General features: G+C 44.5%; 1 protein-coding gene across 1 annotated transcript; it reads right to left on the reverse strand.

Annotated features, from left to right (window-relative positions):
* Positions 1 to 10,727: 10,727 nt before the first annotated feature.
* LOC123093691 (F-box protein SKIP23-like) lies at positions 10,728 to 12,076 on the reverse strand. Its single transcript, XM_044515704.1, has one exon. It carries the CDS (start codon positions 11,919 to 11,921, stop codon positions 10,833 to 10,835), a length of 1,089 nt encoding a protein of 362 aa, XP_044371639.1. The 5' UTR covers positions 11,922 to 12,076; the 3' UTR covers positions 10,728 to 10,832.
* Between the last annotated feature and the right edge of the window lie 816 nt (positions 12,077 to 12,892).

The raw sequence follows: 12,892 nt of genomic DNA on the forward strand, positions 1-12,892 counted from the left end.
TACTGAGCTGCATGAATGTACTATCTCATATCACGCACATTACTGAATTGTAGTGCTTCTCTGGTTGCCCATTCATTCATTGTGTCAATGTTGCTTTCGTGCTACCTTACCTGGCTGATGATAGCTGTGCCATATTGTGTTAATTTGGTGTAGGCTAGTTGCCCAAACGTTCGTTGTGTCAATGTTGCTTTCCTATTATCTGACTTGGCCAATGATAGCAATGCTAGTGTGTTAATTTTGTGCAGGCTGCTGAAGATAAGAAGACAAACTCTGAAAACAGCAAGGCAACCCCATTGTTTCTTTCCAGTAAATCTAGGCCAGGTAATATGGCAATAACTCATGATTAATCTGTTTGGCTCCCGTCCTAATTTATGTTATGATGCAGTGGTCGAGACACTCTCCACTATCAATAATACAAGCCTGCCAAAATCGCCATCTGAATCTGTTCAGTATCCTCTGTCTCGAATGCAACGGAATAAATGTATGTTTGTGAACCAATTAATGGCTGAAGCAATGATGGAAATGGTGGATGAATCAGAGGTGCAGAGTCGTGCGACACAACAACTGATCAATGTTTTCAGAGACAGTGTAGCAAAGCAGAAAGAACTTGCCCACATGCTTATGGGCGTCATCTGTGCTGAGGTTGCAGATTGTGACGTTGTAGATGGTTAGGTTCTGCTCATTTATTTGCACTGGCATCAATCTTTGATTGCCCAGTGGATGTAATTTCCTGTAATATATGCTGGATGTGCAACGTTATTCCCTGTATGTCGTACCTTTGCTTGATCGGTTTTGGTCCTGTGCATAATTGCTCGTCGTAATGGGCTCAAATTATCTAATTTGGCCTAAAGACATGTACGAACTTTAGTGGGCCCATTAAGTTAATGGGCCGTTACTAGGCCGAAAGTTAATGGTCGGCCCTCTTACCTCCCGGGTCGTTAACAGGCCGACATCGAAGCGGGCAACAGGTGGCCCCAATTTATTTCACGGGCCGTTAACAGGCCGTTACTAAGTTTGGGCTACATATGGCCCAACTATACTATTGGCCTTTAGCAGACCGAAAGAGACAGCGGGCTTGTACTGGACCATGAAGACCATGGGCCGCTAAGAGGCCGAAAGTCAGGTCGTATTGTAAATGGCCCAACTGTGTTGTGGGCCTTTAGCAGGCCGAAAGAGAAACCGGGCTGGTATTGGACCATGAAGGGCATGGGCCGTTAAAAGGCCAAAACTAAGGTCCGACTGCAAATGGCCCAACTCATTTATGGTCCGTTAACAGGCCGAAAGGCACACAGGGCCGGGAATTGGCCCAACACTTAAATGGGTCGCTAAAAGGCCAAAACTCAGGTCCGACTACAAATGGCCCAACTGATTTATGGGCCGTCAACAGGCTGAAAGCGACACCGGGCTAGAAATTGGCCCAACACTTAAATGGGCCGCTAAAAGGCCGAAACGCAGGTCCGACAACAAAATGGCCCATCAGATTTATGGGCCATCAACAGGCTGAAAGACACACCGGGCCGGAAATTAGCCCAACATTTAAATGGGTCGCTAAAAGGCCGAAAGATGTACATCCTAAAAATTGGCCCATCCATTAAATGGGCCGTTAACAGTCCGAAATCTCATCGGGCCGATATTGAGCCCAAATATATAGTGGGCTGTTAACGGGCTAGAACTGACGATGGGCTGCAATGGTTTCAAATCTATAACGGGCCGTTGACGGGCCGAATTGGCACATCTCGTATGGGCTGTGGGCTTAAATGGACCTGACACAAGTAGGCCTTATATGGGCTAGCCTGCTAATTTTTACTGGGCCGGCCTTTTCACAGGAATGGGCCTCTGTTGGGCCGTGCCACGTGTCGACGTATCATAGGCGCCTTCCGTCCAATGAGTGGATGACATCTGTCCCAACGATGAGCCGACACGTGTTTCCTCCAGCCAATGATGATTTTACACGTGGAAAATCCCCATTGGTCGGGGCTGTTAACGGGTTATCGGATTCAAAACCCGACCCGATAGCTTAACGGCGTTCCGTTACGGTGGATGCCACGTGTCGGTCACCCTTGACGAAAGCACTTCTGTGACGCGCGATTTATCGTCATGGAAGTGGACACTTCCGTGATGATAATTTTGGTAATGTCATGGAACACTTCTACGACAGCACAGGTATGACTATCTTGATTCTGTCATAAATTTATCATGGATGTACATGCATGACAAAAAATGCGACCTACTGTGACAAACACGTATCATCACGGAAGTGTATTTTTTTGTAGTGTTATGAGCGGTTCTGTCTCCTGCGTGATGTCCTCCATAAGCCTCGGAGTGACATTTCCGTAGGATTTGTTCCTGTTCATGCTCAGGTACAAAACATCTAATAATAACATCTACTCCTTTATAAAGATGTGGGTCATCCCAAAAGTAATGTCTTAAATCATAGAAGAATTTTTTTCTTTTGTTGGTAAGTGAAGCTAGGTGGTATGTATTTAGCAACCATATAATTAGCATAGTCAGCATACCAAGGTGTACTATTAGAAACATTTATTGCAGCTAATTGTTTGTCAGGAAAGCTATCATTAATAGGTTGTGGGTCATCAAGAATATTTTCAAGTCTAGACAAGTTATCAGCTACGGGGTTCTCTACTCCTTTAATGTTAGTGATATGCAAATCAAATTCTTGTAGCAGAAGAACCCACCTAATGAGTTTAAGTTTAGCATCTTTATTTTCCATAAGATATTTTATAGCAGCATGATCGATGTGAAGAATCACTTTAGAGTCAACAATGTAAGATCTGAATTTATCACAGGCAAAGACTACAGCTACTAATTATTTTTCAGTAGTAGCATAATTTCGTTGAGCACTATCTAGAGTTTTACTAGCATAATTGATAACACTCAATTTCTGATCAACTCTTTGTCCTAGAACAGCACCAACAACATAATCACTAGCATCACACATAATCTCAAAAGGCAAGTTCCAATCAGGTGGTTGAACAACAGGTGCAGTAATTAAGGCTTTGTTTAGTGTTTCAAAGGCTTCCAAGCAATCATCATCAAACACAAAGGGAATATCCTTTTTGCAAAAGATTTGTAAGAGGACTAGAAATTTTAGAAAAGTCTTTGATAAACCTTCTATAAAACCCAGCATGACCAAGGAAACTACGAATACCTTTGATATCTTTAGGACATGGCATTTTCCCAATTGCATCTTACAAATGCCTCTTTCAGAAATTTTATGGACCAAAACAATACCTTGTTAACAATAAAGTGGCACTTCTCCCAATTCAAGACAAGATTTGTTTGTTCACATCTCTGCAAAACTCGATCAAGATTGCTTAAACAATCATCAAAAGACTTCTCGTAAATAGAAAAGTCATCCATGAAAACCTCAACAATCTTTTCACAAAGATCAGAGAATATAGCAGTCATACATCTTTGAAAGGTAGCAGGTGCATTACATAAACCAAAAGGCATACGTCTATAATCATAAGTTCCAAAAGTATAAGTAAAAGTGGTCTTTTCTTGATCAGGTTGTGAAACAGGTATTTGTGAAAAACGAGAATATCCATCAAGGAAGCAAAAATGTGTGTGCTTAGACAATCTTTCTAACATTTGATCAATAAAAGGCAGAGGGTAATGATCTTTTCTAGTTGCTTTGCTTAATTTTCTATAATCATTTACCATCCTATAGCCTGTGACAATTCTTTGTGGATAAGCTCATTCTTATCATTAGGAACAACAGTAATACGTCCTTTCTTAGGGACATAATGAACAGGACTTACCCATCTACTATTAGTTATAGGATAGATTGTACCTGCTTCTAGAAGTTTCAATATTTTCATTCTTACCACTTATTTCATCTTCAGATTTAACCGAAGTTGGTGATCAACAATGGGTTTAGCATCAGGTTCCATATTATCTTGTGCTGACATAGAGTGGGACTAATACCCTTAAGATCATCAAGAGTATATCCGATAACAGCTTAGTGCTTCCTTAGAACTTCCAATAATATTTCTTCTTCATGTTCTAAAAGGTTAGCACTAATAATAACAGGATATATCTTTTTCTCATCAAGATAAGCATATTTCAAAGTGTCTGGTAATTGTTTTAATTCAAACACATGATCACCTTTAGGTGGAGGAGGACCTCCTAGAGTTTCAATAGGCAAATTGTGTTTAAGCAGAGGTTGTTGTTCAAAAAAGATTCTATCTATTTCATTTCTTTCACGCATATGCAAATCATTTTCATGGTCTAGCAAATATTGTTCTAAAGGATCAGTAGGGGTACAACAATAGAAGCAAGACCAATAATTTCATCCTTACTAGGCAAATCTTTCTTACGAGGTTGTCTGCTAAACTTGGAAAATTAAATTCATGAGATTCATCACCAAAGCTAACACCGACAATTTGTTTCTTACAATCTATTCTCGCATTGACGATGTTCAAGAAAGGTCTACCAAAGATAATGGGACAAAACTCATCTTGTGGGGAGCTAAGAACAAGAAAATCAGTAGGTATTTTATTTTCCCACACAAGACTTCAACATCTCTAAGAATCCAAATTGGTGATATAGTATCTCTATTGGCAAGTTTAATAGTAACATCTATGTCTTCTATTTTAGCAGGTGTTATTTCATTCTTAATTTCTTCATATAAGGTAAAAAGGAATAGCACTCATACTAGCACCTAGGTCACATAACCCATGATAACAGTGATCTCCTATCTTGACTGAGACAACATGCATGCCAACAACTGCTCTATGTTTATCTTTTTTATCAGGTTTGGCAATTCTAGAAGCTTCATCATAGAAGTAAATAACATGCCCATCAATATTATCGACCAAGAGATCTTTAATCATAGCAACACTAGGTTCAACTCTAATTTGTTCAGCTGTTTGGGTGTTCTAACATAACTTTTGTTAACCACAGTTGAAGCTTTAGCATGTTCCTTCATCCTAATAGGGAAAGGTGGTTTTTCAATATAAGCAGTGGGAACAACTGGATCAACATTGTAAATGATAGTTTCTTATTTAGCTGTTACCGGTTATTTAATTTCTTCTTTAATAGGTGGGTGATATTTAAACCGCTTCTCCTTAGAGAGATCAACATGAGTAGCAAAAGATTCACAAAAGGAAGCTATTATCTTAGAGTCAATACCATATTTCGTGCTAAACTTTTGAAAAGCATTGGTATTCATAAAAGATTTAACACAATCAAACTTAGGTTCAATACCTGACTCTTTACCTTCATCGAGTTCCCAATCTTCAGAGTTGCACTTAATTCTTTCTAAAAGATCCCACTGGAATTGAGTAGTCTTCTTCATAAAAGAACCAGTACAAGAAGTATCGAGCATGGATTGATCATTACGAGAAAGCCGGGCATAAAAATTCTGAATAATGATTTCTCTTGAGAGCTCATGATTGGGGCATGAGTATAACGTTGACTTAAGCCTCCCCCAAGCTAGAGCGATACTTTCTCCTTCACGAGGCCAAAAATTATATATATAATTCCGATCATGATGAACTAGATGCATAGGATAATTTTTTTGATGGAATTCCAATTTCAACCGATTCCACTTCCAAGATCCAATATCATCGCATAGCCTATACCATGTCAATGCTTTTCCCTTCAAAGATAAAGGGAAAACCTTCTTCTTAGCTTCTTCTCCGGGTAAACCTGCAAGCTTAAACAATCCACAAATTTCGTCCACATATATCAAGTGCATATTAGGATGTTCGTTCCATCTCCTACATAAGGATTAGCTAGCAGTTGTTCTACCATACCCGAAGGAATTTCATATTCAATATTTTCAGTAGGTGTAGTAGGTTGAGGGGAAACTAATTGTGGTTCCGGTCGAGGTGAAGATACCCCAAACAAACCCCTCAAAGGATTGTTTTCCATAGTAGCAAGTGACAATAAATTTCAGCATGTAGTAATAATGTTTCCTTACCAATTTCCACTTACCAAGAGCGTTTCACTCCCTGGCAACGGCGCCAGAAAATAGCCTTGATGACCCACAAGTATATGGGGTCAATTGTAGCCTTTTAGTTAAGTAAGAGTGTCGAATCCAACGAGGAGCAGAAGGAAATGACAAGTGGTTTTCAGCAAGATAATGTCTGCAAGTGCTAAAATTGTAAGTAGCAGAGTAGTTTGATAGAAAGATAATTTGTAACGAGCAAGTAACGATAGTAGTAACAAAAGTGCAGCGAGGTAGCCCAATCCTTTTGAGGCAGAGGACAGGCCAAAACGGTCTCTTATCATAAAAAAAAAGTGTTCTTGAGAGTACACGGGATTTTCATCTAGTCACTTTCATCATGTTGGCTTAATTTGTGCTCGCTACTTTGATAAGTTGATATGTGGGTGGACCGGTGCTTAGGTGATGTTCTTACTTGAACAAACCTCCTACTTATGATTAACCCTCCCGCAAGCATCCGCAACTACGAGAAAAGTATTAAGAATAAATTCTAACCATAGCATTAAACATTTGGATCCAATCGGTCCCTTACGGAATAGCGCGTAAACTAGGGTTTAAGCTTCTGTCACTCTCGCAACCCATCATCTAATAACTACTTCACAATGCATTCCCTTAGCCCCAAATATGGTGAAGTGTCATGTAGTCAACATTCACATGACACCACTAAGGGAATCACAACATACATATCATCAAAATATCAAACGCATATCAAGTTCACATGATTATTTGCAACATGATTTCTCCCGTGACCTCAAGAACAAAAGTAACTACTCACAAATGATAATCATGCTCAAGATCAGAGGGGTATTAAATAGCATAATGGATCTGAACATATAATCTTCCACCAAATAAACCATATAGTAATCAACTACAAGATGTAATCAACACTACTAGTCACCCACAAGCACCAATCTACAGTTCCGGTACAAAGATTGAACACAAGAGATGAACTAGGGTTTGAGAGGAGTTGGTGTTGTTGAAGATGTTGATGAAGATAGCCCTCCCCAAGATGGGAGAGTTGTTGGTGATGAGGATGACGATGATTTCCCCCTCCGGGAGGGAAGTTCCCCGGTGGAATCGCTCCATCGGAGGGCAAAAGTGCTCCTGCCCAAGTTCCGCCTCGAGACGGCGGCGCTTCGTCCCGAAAGTCCTCTCCTTATTTTTTCTAGGTCAAAATGACTTCTATACCAGAAGAGGGACACCGGAGGTGGGCCTGGGTGAGCACAACCCACCAGGGCGCGCCTGGGCTCCCTAGCGCGCCCAGGTGGGTTGTGCCCACCTGGTGGGGCCCCTCTGGTACTTATTTGCTCCAATATTCCTAAAATATTCCATAAAAATTCCTCTTAACGTTTCAACTCATTTGGAGTTGCGCAGAATAGGTAGCCTGACGTAGCTTTTTCAGGTCCAGATTTCCAGCTGCCAGAATTCTCCCCCTTTGTGTATACCTTGCATATTATGAGAGAAAAGGCATTAGAATTACTCCAAAAAACATTATTATTCAATAAAACAACATAAATAACAGTAGGAAAACGTGATGCAAAATGGACGTATCATATCGAGGTAGAGCTCCATCCTAACTTCAAACATGTACGCTTTGGCCAATCCTCTACAACCAGGGCAACCAAAAAAGGTTCATCTTTTTCTTTATGACAAAAACCCTAAAGTTAAAGCCCTCTTTTTTCTTGAGGTGAACCTTAACTGTGGTTTCCTCATCCATGACAACATTTAGCTTCTGCAAGAGTTCAGGCCTAGCAAAGCAGGGGATGTGCTGAGCAAAATTAAAGGAAAAAAAAGAAATTCCAAGGAGAATGCCAAAATTAAAGAACTAAAAAAATGAAATGAAAGAGAGAGGAGTGATCGAGAGGAGGGAGAAATAAGGGGGAGGGTTTAAGAAGGAGAGGAGGATGAAGTGAAAGAGGGGAGTAAAAAAGTGAAAGGAGAGGAGGAAGAAGGGCGATAGGGGCATCAGATGTGAGAGCAGGTAAATTGTTGAGCGAAGCCCGTAGTGGTGTGCCTAGTGGCGATGAACGCCACTAATAAGCCACTTACTTGTGGCATGCCAGCGCGCGACTTGTAAATGAGACTTGCATATGTTACTAGTGCGTGTGACATTCTGTATGGCGCCACTAGTATCAAGCTTACTAATGGCGTGCGGGCAAATGTGCACACCACTAATAAGTGGGGTCCAAAACTGGGTCTGCACCAATTACTACTAGTGTGCGCACCAGAACCCAACATCACTAGTATTTGCGGTACAAGTTGCGTGCCCACGACATCCACGCCACTACTAGTGTGGTGTGCCAGTATTGGGTCCCACTTACTAGTGGCGTGCCTTCTGGCCATCATGCCATTAGTAAAGAGTTATTAGTGTCGTGGGCTTATTTGGGCACACCACTAACGTTGCTCTTTTGGGGGAGCCACTAGCAAGGGCTCTTGTATAAGGGTATCTGCACTTGTGTCTTGCTAGGGCCACTTTTCTTGGCTGGCTTGAGTTCTAAAGTGTTAAGCATATCAGTTGCGCGAAGTCAAACCATTGTTTTGTGATGACAAATGTTTTGATACGAGAATGCATGACAGTCTCATGCAATGTACAATAATATTTTGGAAGTTCATGGCAGACTCGGCTTCAGCTTCGAGAGAATCAGCTATGTATTCACTATGCTGGTAAAGCTATTTGACACAATCAGCTTTGGCACTGAAGTACACTAGGATGTGCTTCAACCCAAAGCGCCAAAAATAGCCTGAATCACATTTTAGTTGATTTTTTAAAACTGGTTTGAAATAGCTGTTTGTTTCATATTCAACTTTTTCAAAGTTGAATCTGGTCCATAAAGTTGAAACAAACACCGTCTAAGTGTTGTTGTTGCAGCTTATCATCAGTTCAATGAAGCTTGTGTTTGGGGAGGGGAGGGAAGATGGGGGGGGGCGATGCGTACATTTCATGTCACAATTTTACAACATTTGTATACTTTGCACTTTTTTTTTAATTTGGTTCTGTCACATGGTCTAATTGTTTTGATAGTTTTTTTTTCTCTTCTTGTTTTCTATTTGCAAGGCATTGAGTAATGTACCATAGTATGAGACTATTTATATATTCAAAGCAGAGATATGATTACTAATTATGTACTCTGCAAATTGACTGTTCCGGAAAACAAAAAAGGTCATTCTCATCATCTCTTCATATGTGACTTCCCATGGTGAGCGAAAACTAGTTAGAGCAACTCTAGCAGACCCCGCATCCCGCCGGCCCACAAAACGCGTTTGCAGTTTGGGGGAAACCGCTTTTGCGGGCTGGCTCGGATCGGCGCAGATGCAGACCCCCCAAAAGGACCCGTATAAAAGGATATTCGCGGAATATACTTTTTTACGGGGCGGCTTTTGCGGGGTCTGTTCGGACAGCGCCCCGTCGACACGGAAACGGAAAATGCTCAACTCTCGCATTTGACATAAGTTCTCACAAATAAATTCAAATTCAAACAACATAACACAGTTTTACGCGCAAATAAAAGCCAAGTTCAGTACGAGAAATGCAAAAGAGGGCCTTGCAAAAGTTACGGCCATGTCCTCACAACCATGATCATCCACGCCGCCCTCCGTTTCATTGTACTCGAATGCGAACGCGGCTTGATCAATGTCAACGGCATTGGTGTCCAACAAGTTCACGAACTCGGCAGTTCCATTGTTTGAACCACCGCTATATTGAACGATAACAAGTCACAAGCTAGCAACAAATGGCGAAAACGAAAGGAAAGCACCATGACCGAAGACCCATGCCTTCCGGCCATTTCGTCGAACACCTCGCTTGCGGGGGGAGCAGCACCGTTGGACGGCATCAGCGGGGCACTTATTTTCGGGATGGAGTTCGAGGACGAAGGAGGTGCCTTGTTTGTAGCCGGATTCCTCTTCATCTTGCCGGCTGCTGCCTTGGTCACCTTCTCCGCCGCCGGCCGAGATCACGCAGCAGCGTTGGCGCCGGGAGCGCGAACCTTGGCGGCGGGGGCTGCTGGATTCCCGCCCTACACGACCACATTACCCTGCCGCTTGCGGGCAGGCGTGGCGCTAGCTTAAGCGACGGCGGGGCCAACATGGCCGGCGACGAGATCCTCCCGAAGGGAAAGGGCATGCGCGACCTCGACGGTGATGGGGGCAGTTGGGAGTCGTCCATGGCGGCGAGGGACGGCCGCGGAGGATGCACCGGAGCGTGCGGCGGCGGGACAATGGTGGCAGAGGGTGGGGGGAGCGGGAAAGGGCGCGTGGAAATGTTCCTCCCGCCAAATCTCGCTGCGGATGGGGGCTGCGCTTGGGTCGGCCTCCCAGCTCGTGAAACTAGAGGTTGGGGGAGAAGTTTTGCCGCACCCGCAAAAATATTTGCGGGCCGCGGCGGGATGCGAGGTCTGATCGGGCAGATTTTCCCGCCCCGACCCGCACTTTGACGCTTATTTTGCGAGCGGGGGATGGGATGCGGGGTCTGATCGGGCAGGTTTTTCCGCCCCGACACGCACTTTGGTGGTTATTTTGCGGGCGGGGGCGGGATGTGGGGTCTGCTAGAGTTGCTCTTATGAATGGGAATTGCTGATGAACGCAATGTCACCTTTGCATATCGTAGTGGTGTGCCGGGATGGCACGTCCAGGAATGCTGTGCCGGGCCGGGCCATGAACAATGGACATTTTATTCGTAGCAACAGAGTGAATGATTTCATAATCCAAAATTTGCAAATTAAACCACATCTCACTTGTAACCCGAAACACGTCTGACAAATATTGCAAATAATATCTGAGCATCGTACCATCCGTGCTGACTGGATACCTGGTCGAAAATTAACAACTCTTATTTCCTGCGACAAAGCACAGAGTTTTGTTTGGATCAGCGCGGACTTGGCATGATCCAAGAAGGCCACTGCCAGAATCTGCCACACATGCACTTCAACAGGTTCCCGTATGAGAGATCCTGGGTGGAAAGGTCGTCGAGGTCGAGCACCGAGACGGTGTACCTCCCATAAACGTCCAGCCCGTAGTCGTCGTTCACCATCTCGTGCGAGCTGGCCACGTACACGCAGTTCCTCCGCACCCCGTTGAGCCCGCTGACCTCCACGCAGAAGCCGCGCAGATGGTCCACGAACAGGGCGCGGTTGCCGATGCCGCCGCCGGCGACCTCCGACCATCCGGCCGCCAGGCTCCGGCTGTCCGCGCGGAAGACCTTGAAGAGGCCCCCCGAGCCGTATGGTGCTCCGGCTGTCCTGACGATGAGGAGCAGCTCGCCGGAGGACACGACGAGCGTGGACTCGGGTGTGCACCAAGCATGTCTGGGCGACACCAGATCTGGTGGCTCGACTACGGCGGTCACGGCGAAAGTTGCGGCGTCCACGGCCGTGACCCTGCGGGCTCGCCCGTCCAGAAGGTAAAACGTACCGTCATCGTAGGTGATGCTGCTGACGGCAGCCGTTTGCGAGGATCCGGCGGCGCTCCATGACCCGCCGTCGCCCGGCAGCTTGCAGAAGAACGCGCCTTTGCCCGGCGAGATCATGACGGCGCCAGGGGACCGATCCCATACCATGTCACGGAGGATCTTCTCATATTCGCCGTGGAAGGATGGCGGCAGTGCGGGCAGGCTCTCCGACGCGCCGGTGAATGGTTGCAGCAGCGTGGCCGAGAGGTCGTTGGCCACGCCGAGGGTCCAGCCACGAGGCGAGGCGAAAAGGAAGGAGCGACCGCACGCGGCGGGCATGGGGGTCTCCGTGATGCTGTCGTTGGCGGGTGACCAGAGACGGCGGTCGACGCGGGAGTAGCTCTGGGAGGGCAGGAGGACCAGGGGGGTGCGGCGGCGTGCGGCGTGCTCCGCCGAGGCCGAGCGCCAAGATGGGCAAACCGAGCGGAAGCGCGCGAGGTCCACGTGCTCCGTGATCCTGTCGGCGATCCCGGCTACGAGCTCGGCTGGCAGGTCGGACCAGCTCATGTCGTTGGCGTCTGCGTGTTCTTGGATTGATGAAGGGAGGATTGGAGGGGAAATACTCCTAGTTAGGATCTCATGTACTTGGGGGTAATAATCACTATGGACTCTATGTCTATCTGTTCCAGTTTAAACCTCCCTATTTTACTTCTACAGCTGTATCCTAGCGATTGGCCTCATCTTCTTGTAAACCACGGTACTCAATACTACATATAAACAAACTCATGCGGCTTCCTAATGGGCGAGATCGAAAGTTTTTATCAAGAACAAGCAACACATTGCCTGTCATTTTCATCATTAAGAAGGAAGGGAGTCAAGCAATTGGTGATGAATAAGAATATGCTCTTGTTACACCAAATGAAATGGACACGGAATGCATCTGGTGTACTGGATGTCATAAAATATTTTTTAAAATCTGAAAAAAAATCTAGCATGTTAACGCAACATCAATGTATGATGCCACAAAATTTCGTATAAAAAATTATAATATTTTTTGAGATACAAAAATGACAAATTTGACATCAGTGTGATTATGGGCCAAATCTAACGATAATACTAGACCTACGAACGGTTTTACGAAGCCTTACGTAACCTTCTAAAAACTAAATCTTCTTCCCCCTGATTTTAAATGAGGTGGGGCCCTTCATCCCCCCGCTTCCAATCCTAAACATCCACATCAGCACGTACGTAAAATCCCTACGTAGCCTTTCGTAGGTCTAGCATTACTCCAAATCTAAAGCCCAAGTTATGTTATGTACTATTCAGTGTTGAATTTATCATTTTTGTTTTTTGAGTTATGTTTAGGATTTTGACTTGAAATTTTGTGACAACCTACATTGATGTTGTGTGAGTCTGCTAAATTTTTTTCATAATTTTTTGAACATTTTAAAAGCACAATATGAGTTCGGTGCACCGGTAGCACCATAAGCTCCGGTGCACCAGATATTATCCCATGGACCAGAACCACCTCCGCTTAA

The sequence above is a fragment of the Triticum aestivum genome, chromosome 1B (genome assembly GCF_018294505.1).
Source record: "Triticum aestivum cultivar Chinese Spring chromosome 1B, IWGSC CS RefSeq v2.1, whole genome shotgun sequence".
Classification (NCBI taxonomy): Eukaryota; Viridiplantae; Streptophyta; class Magnoliopsida; order Poales; family Poaceae; genus Triticum; species Triticum aestivum.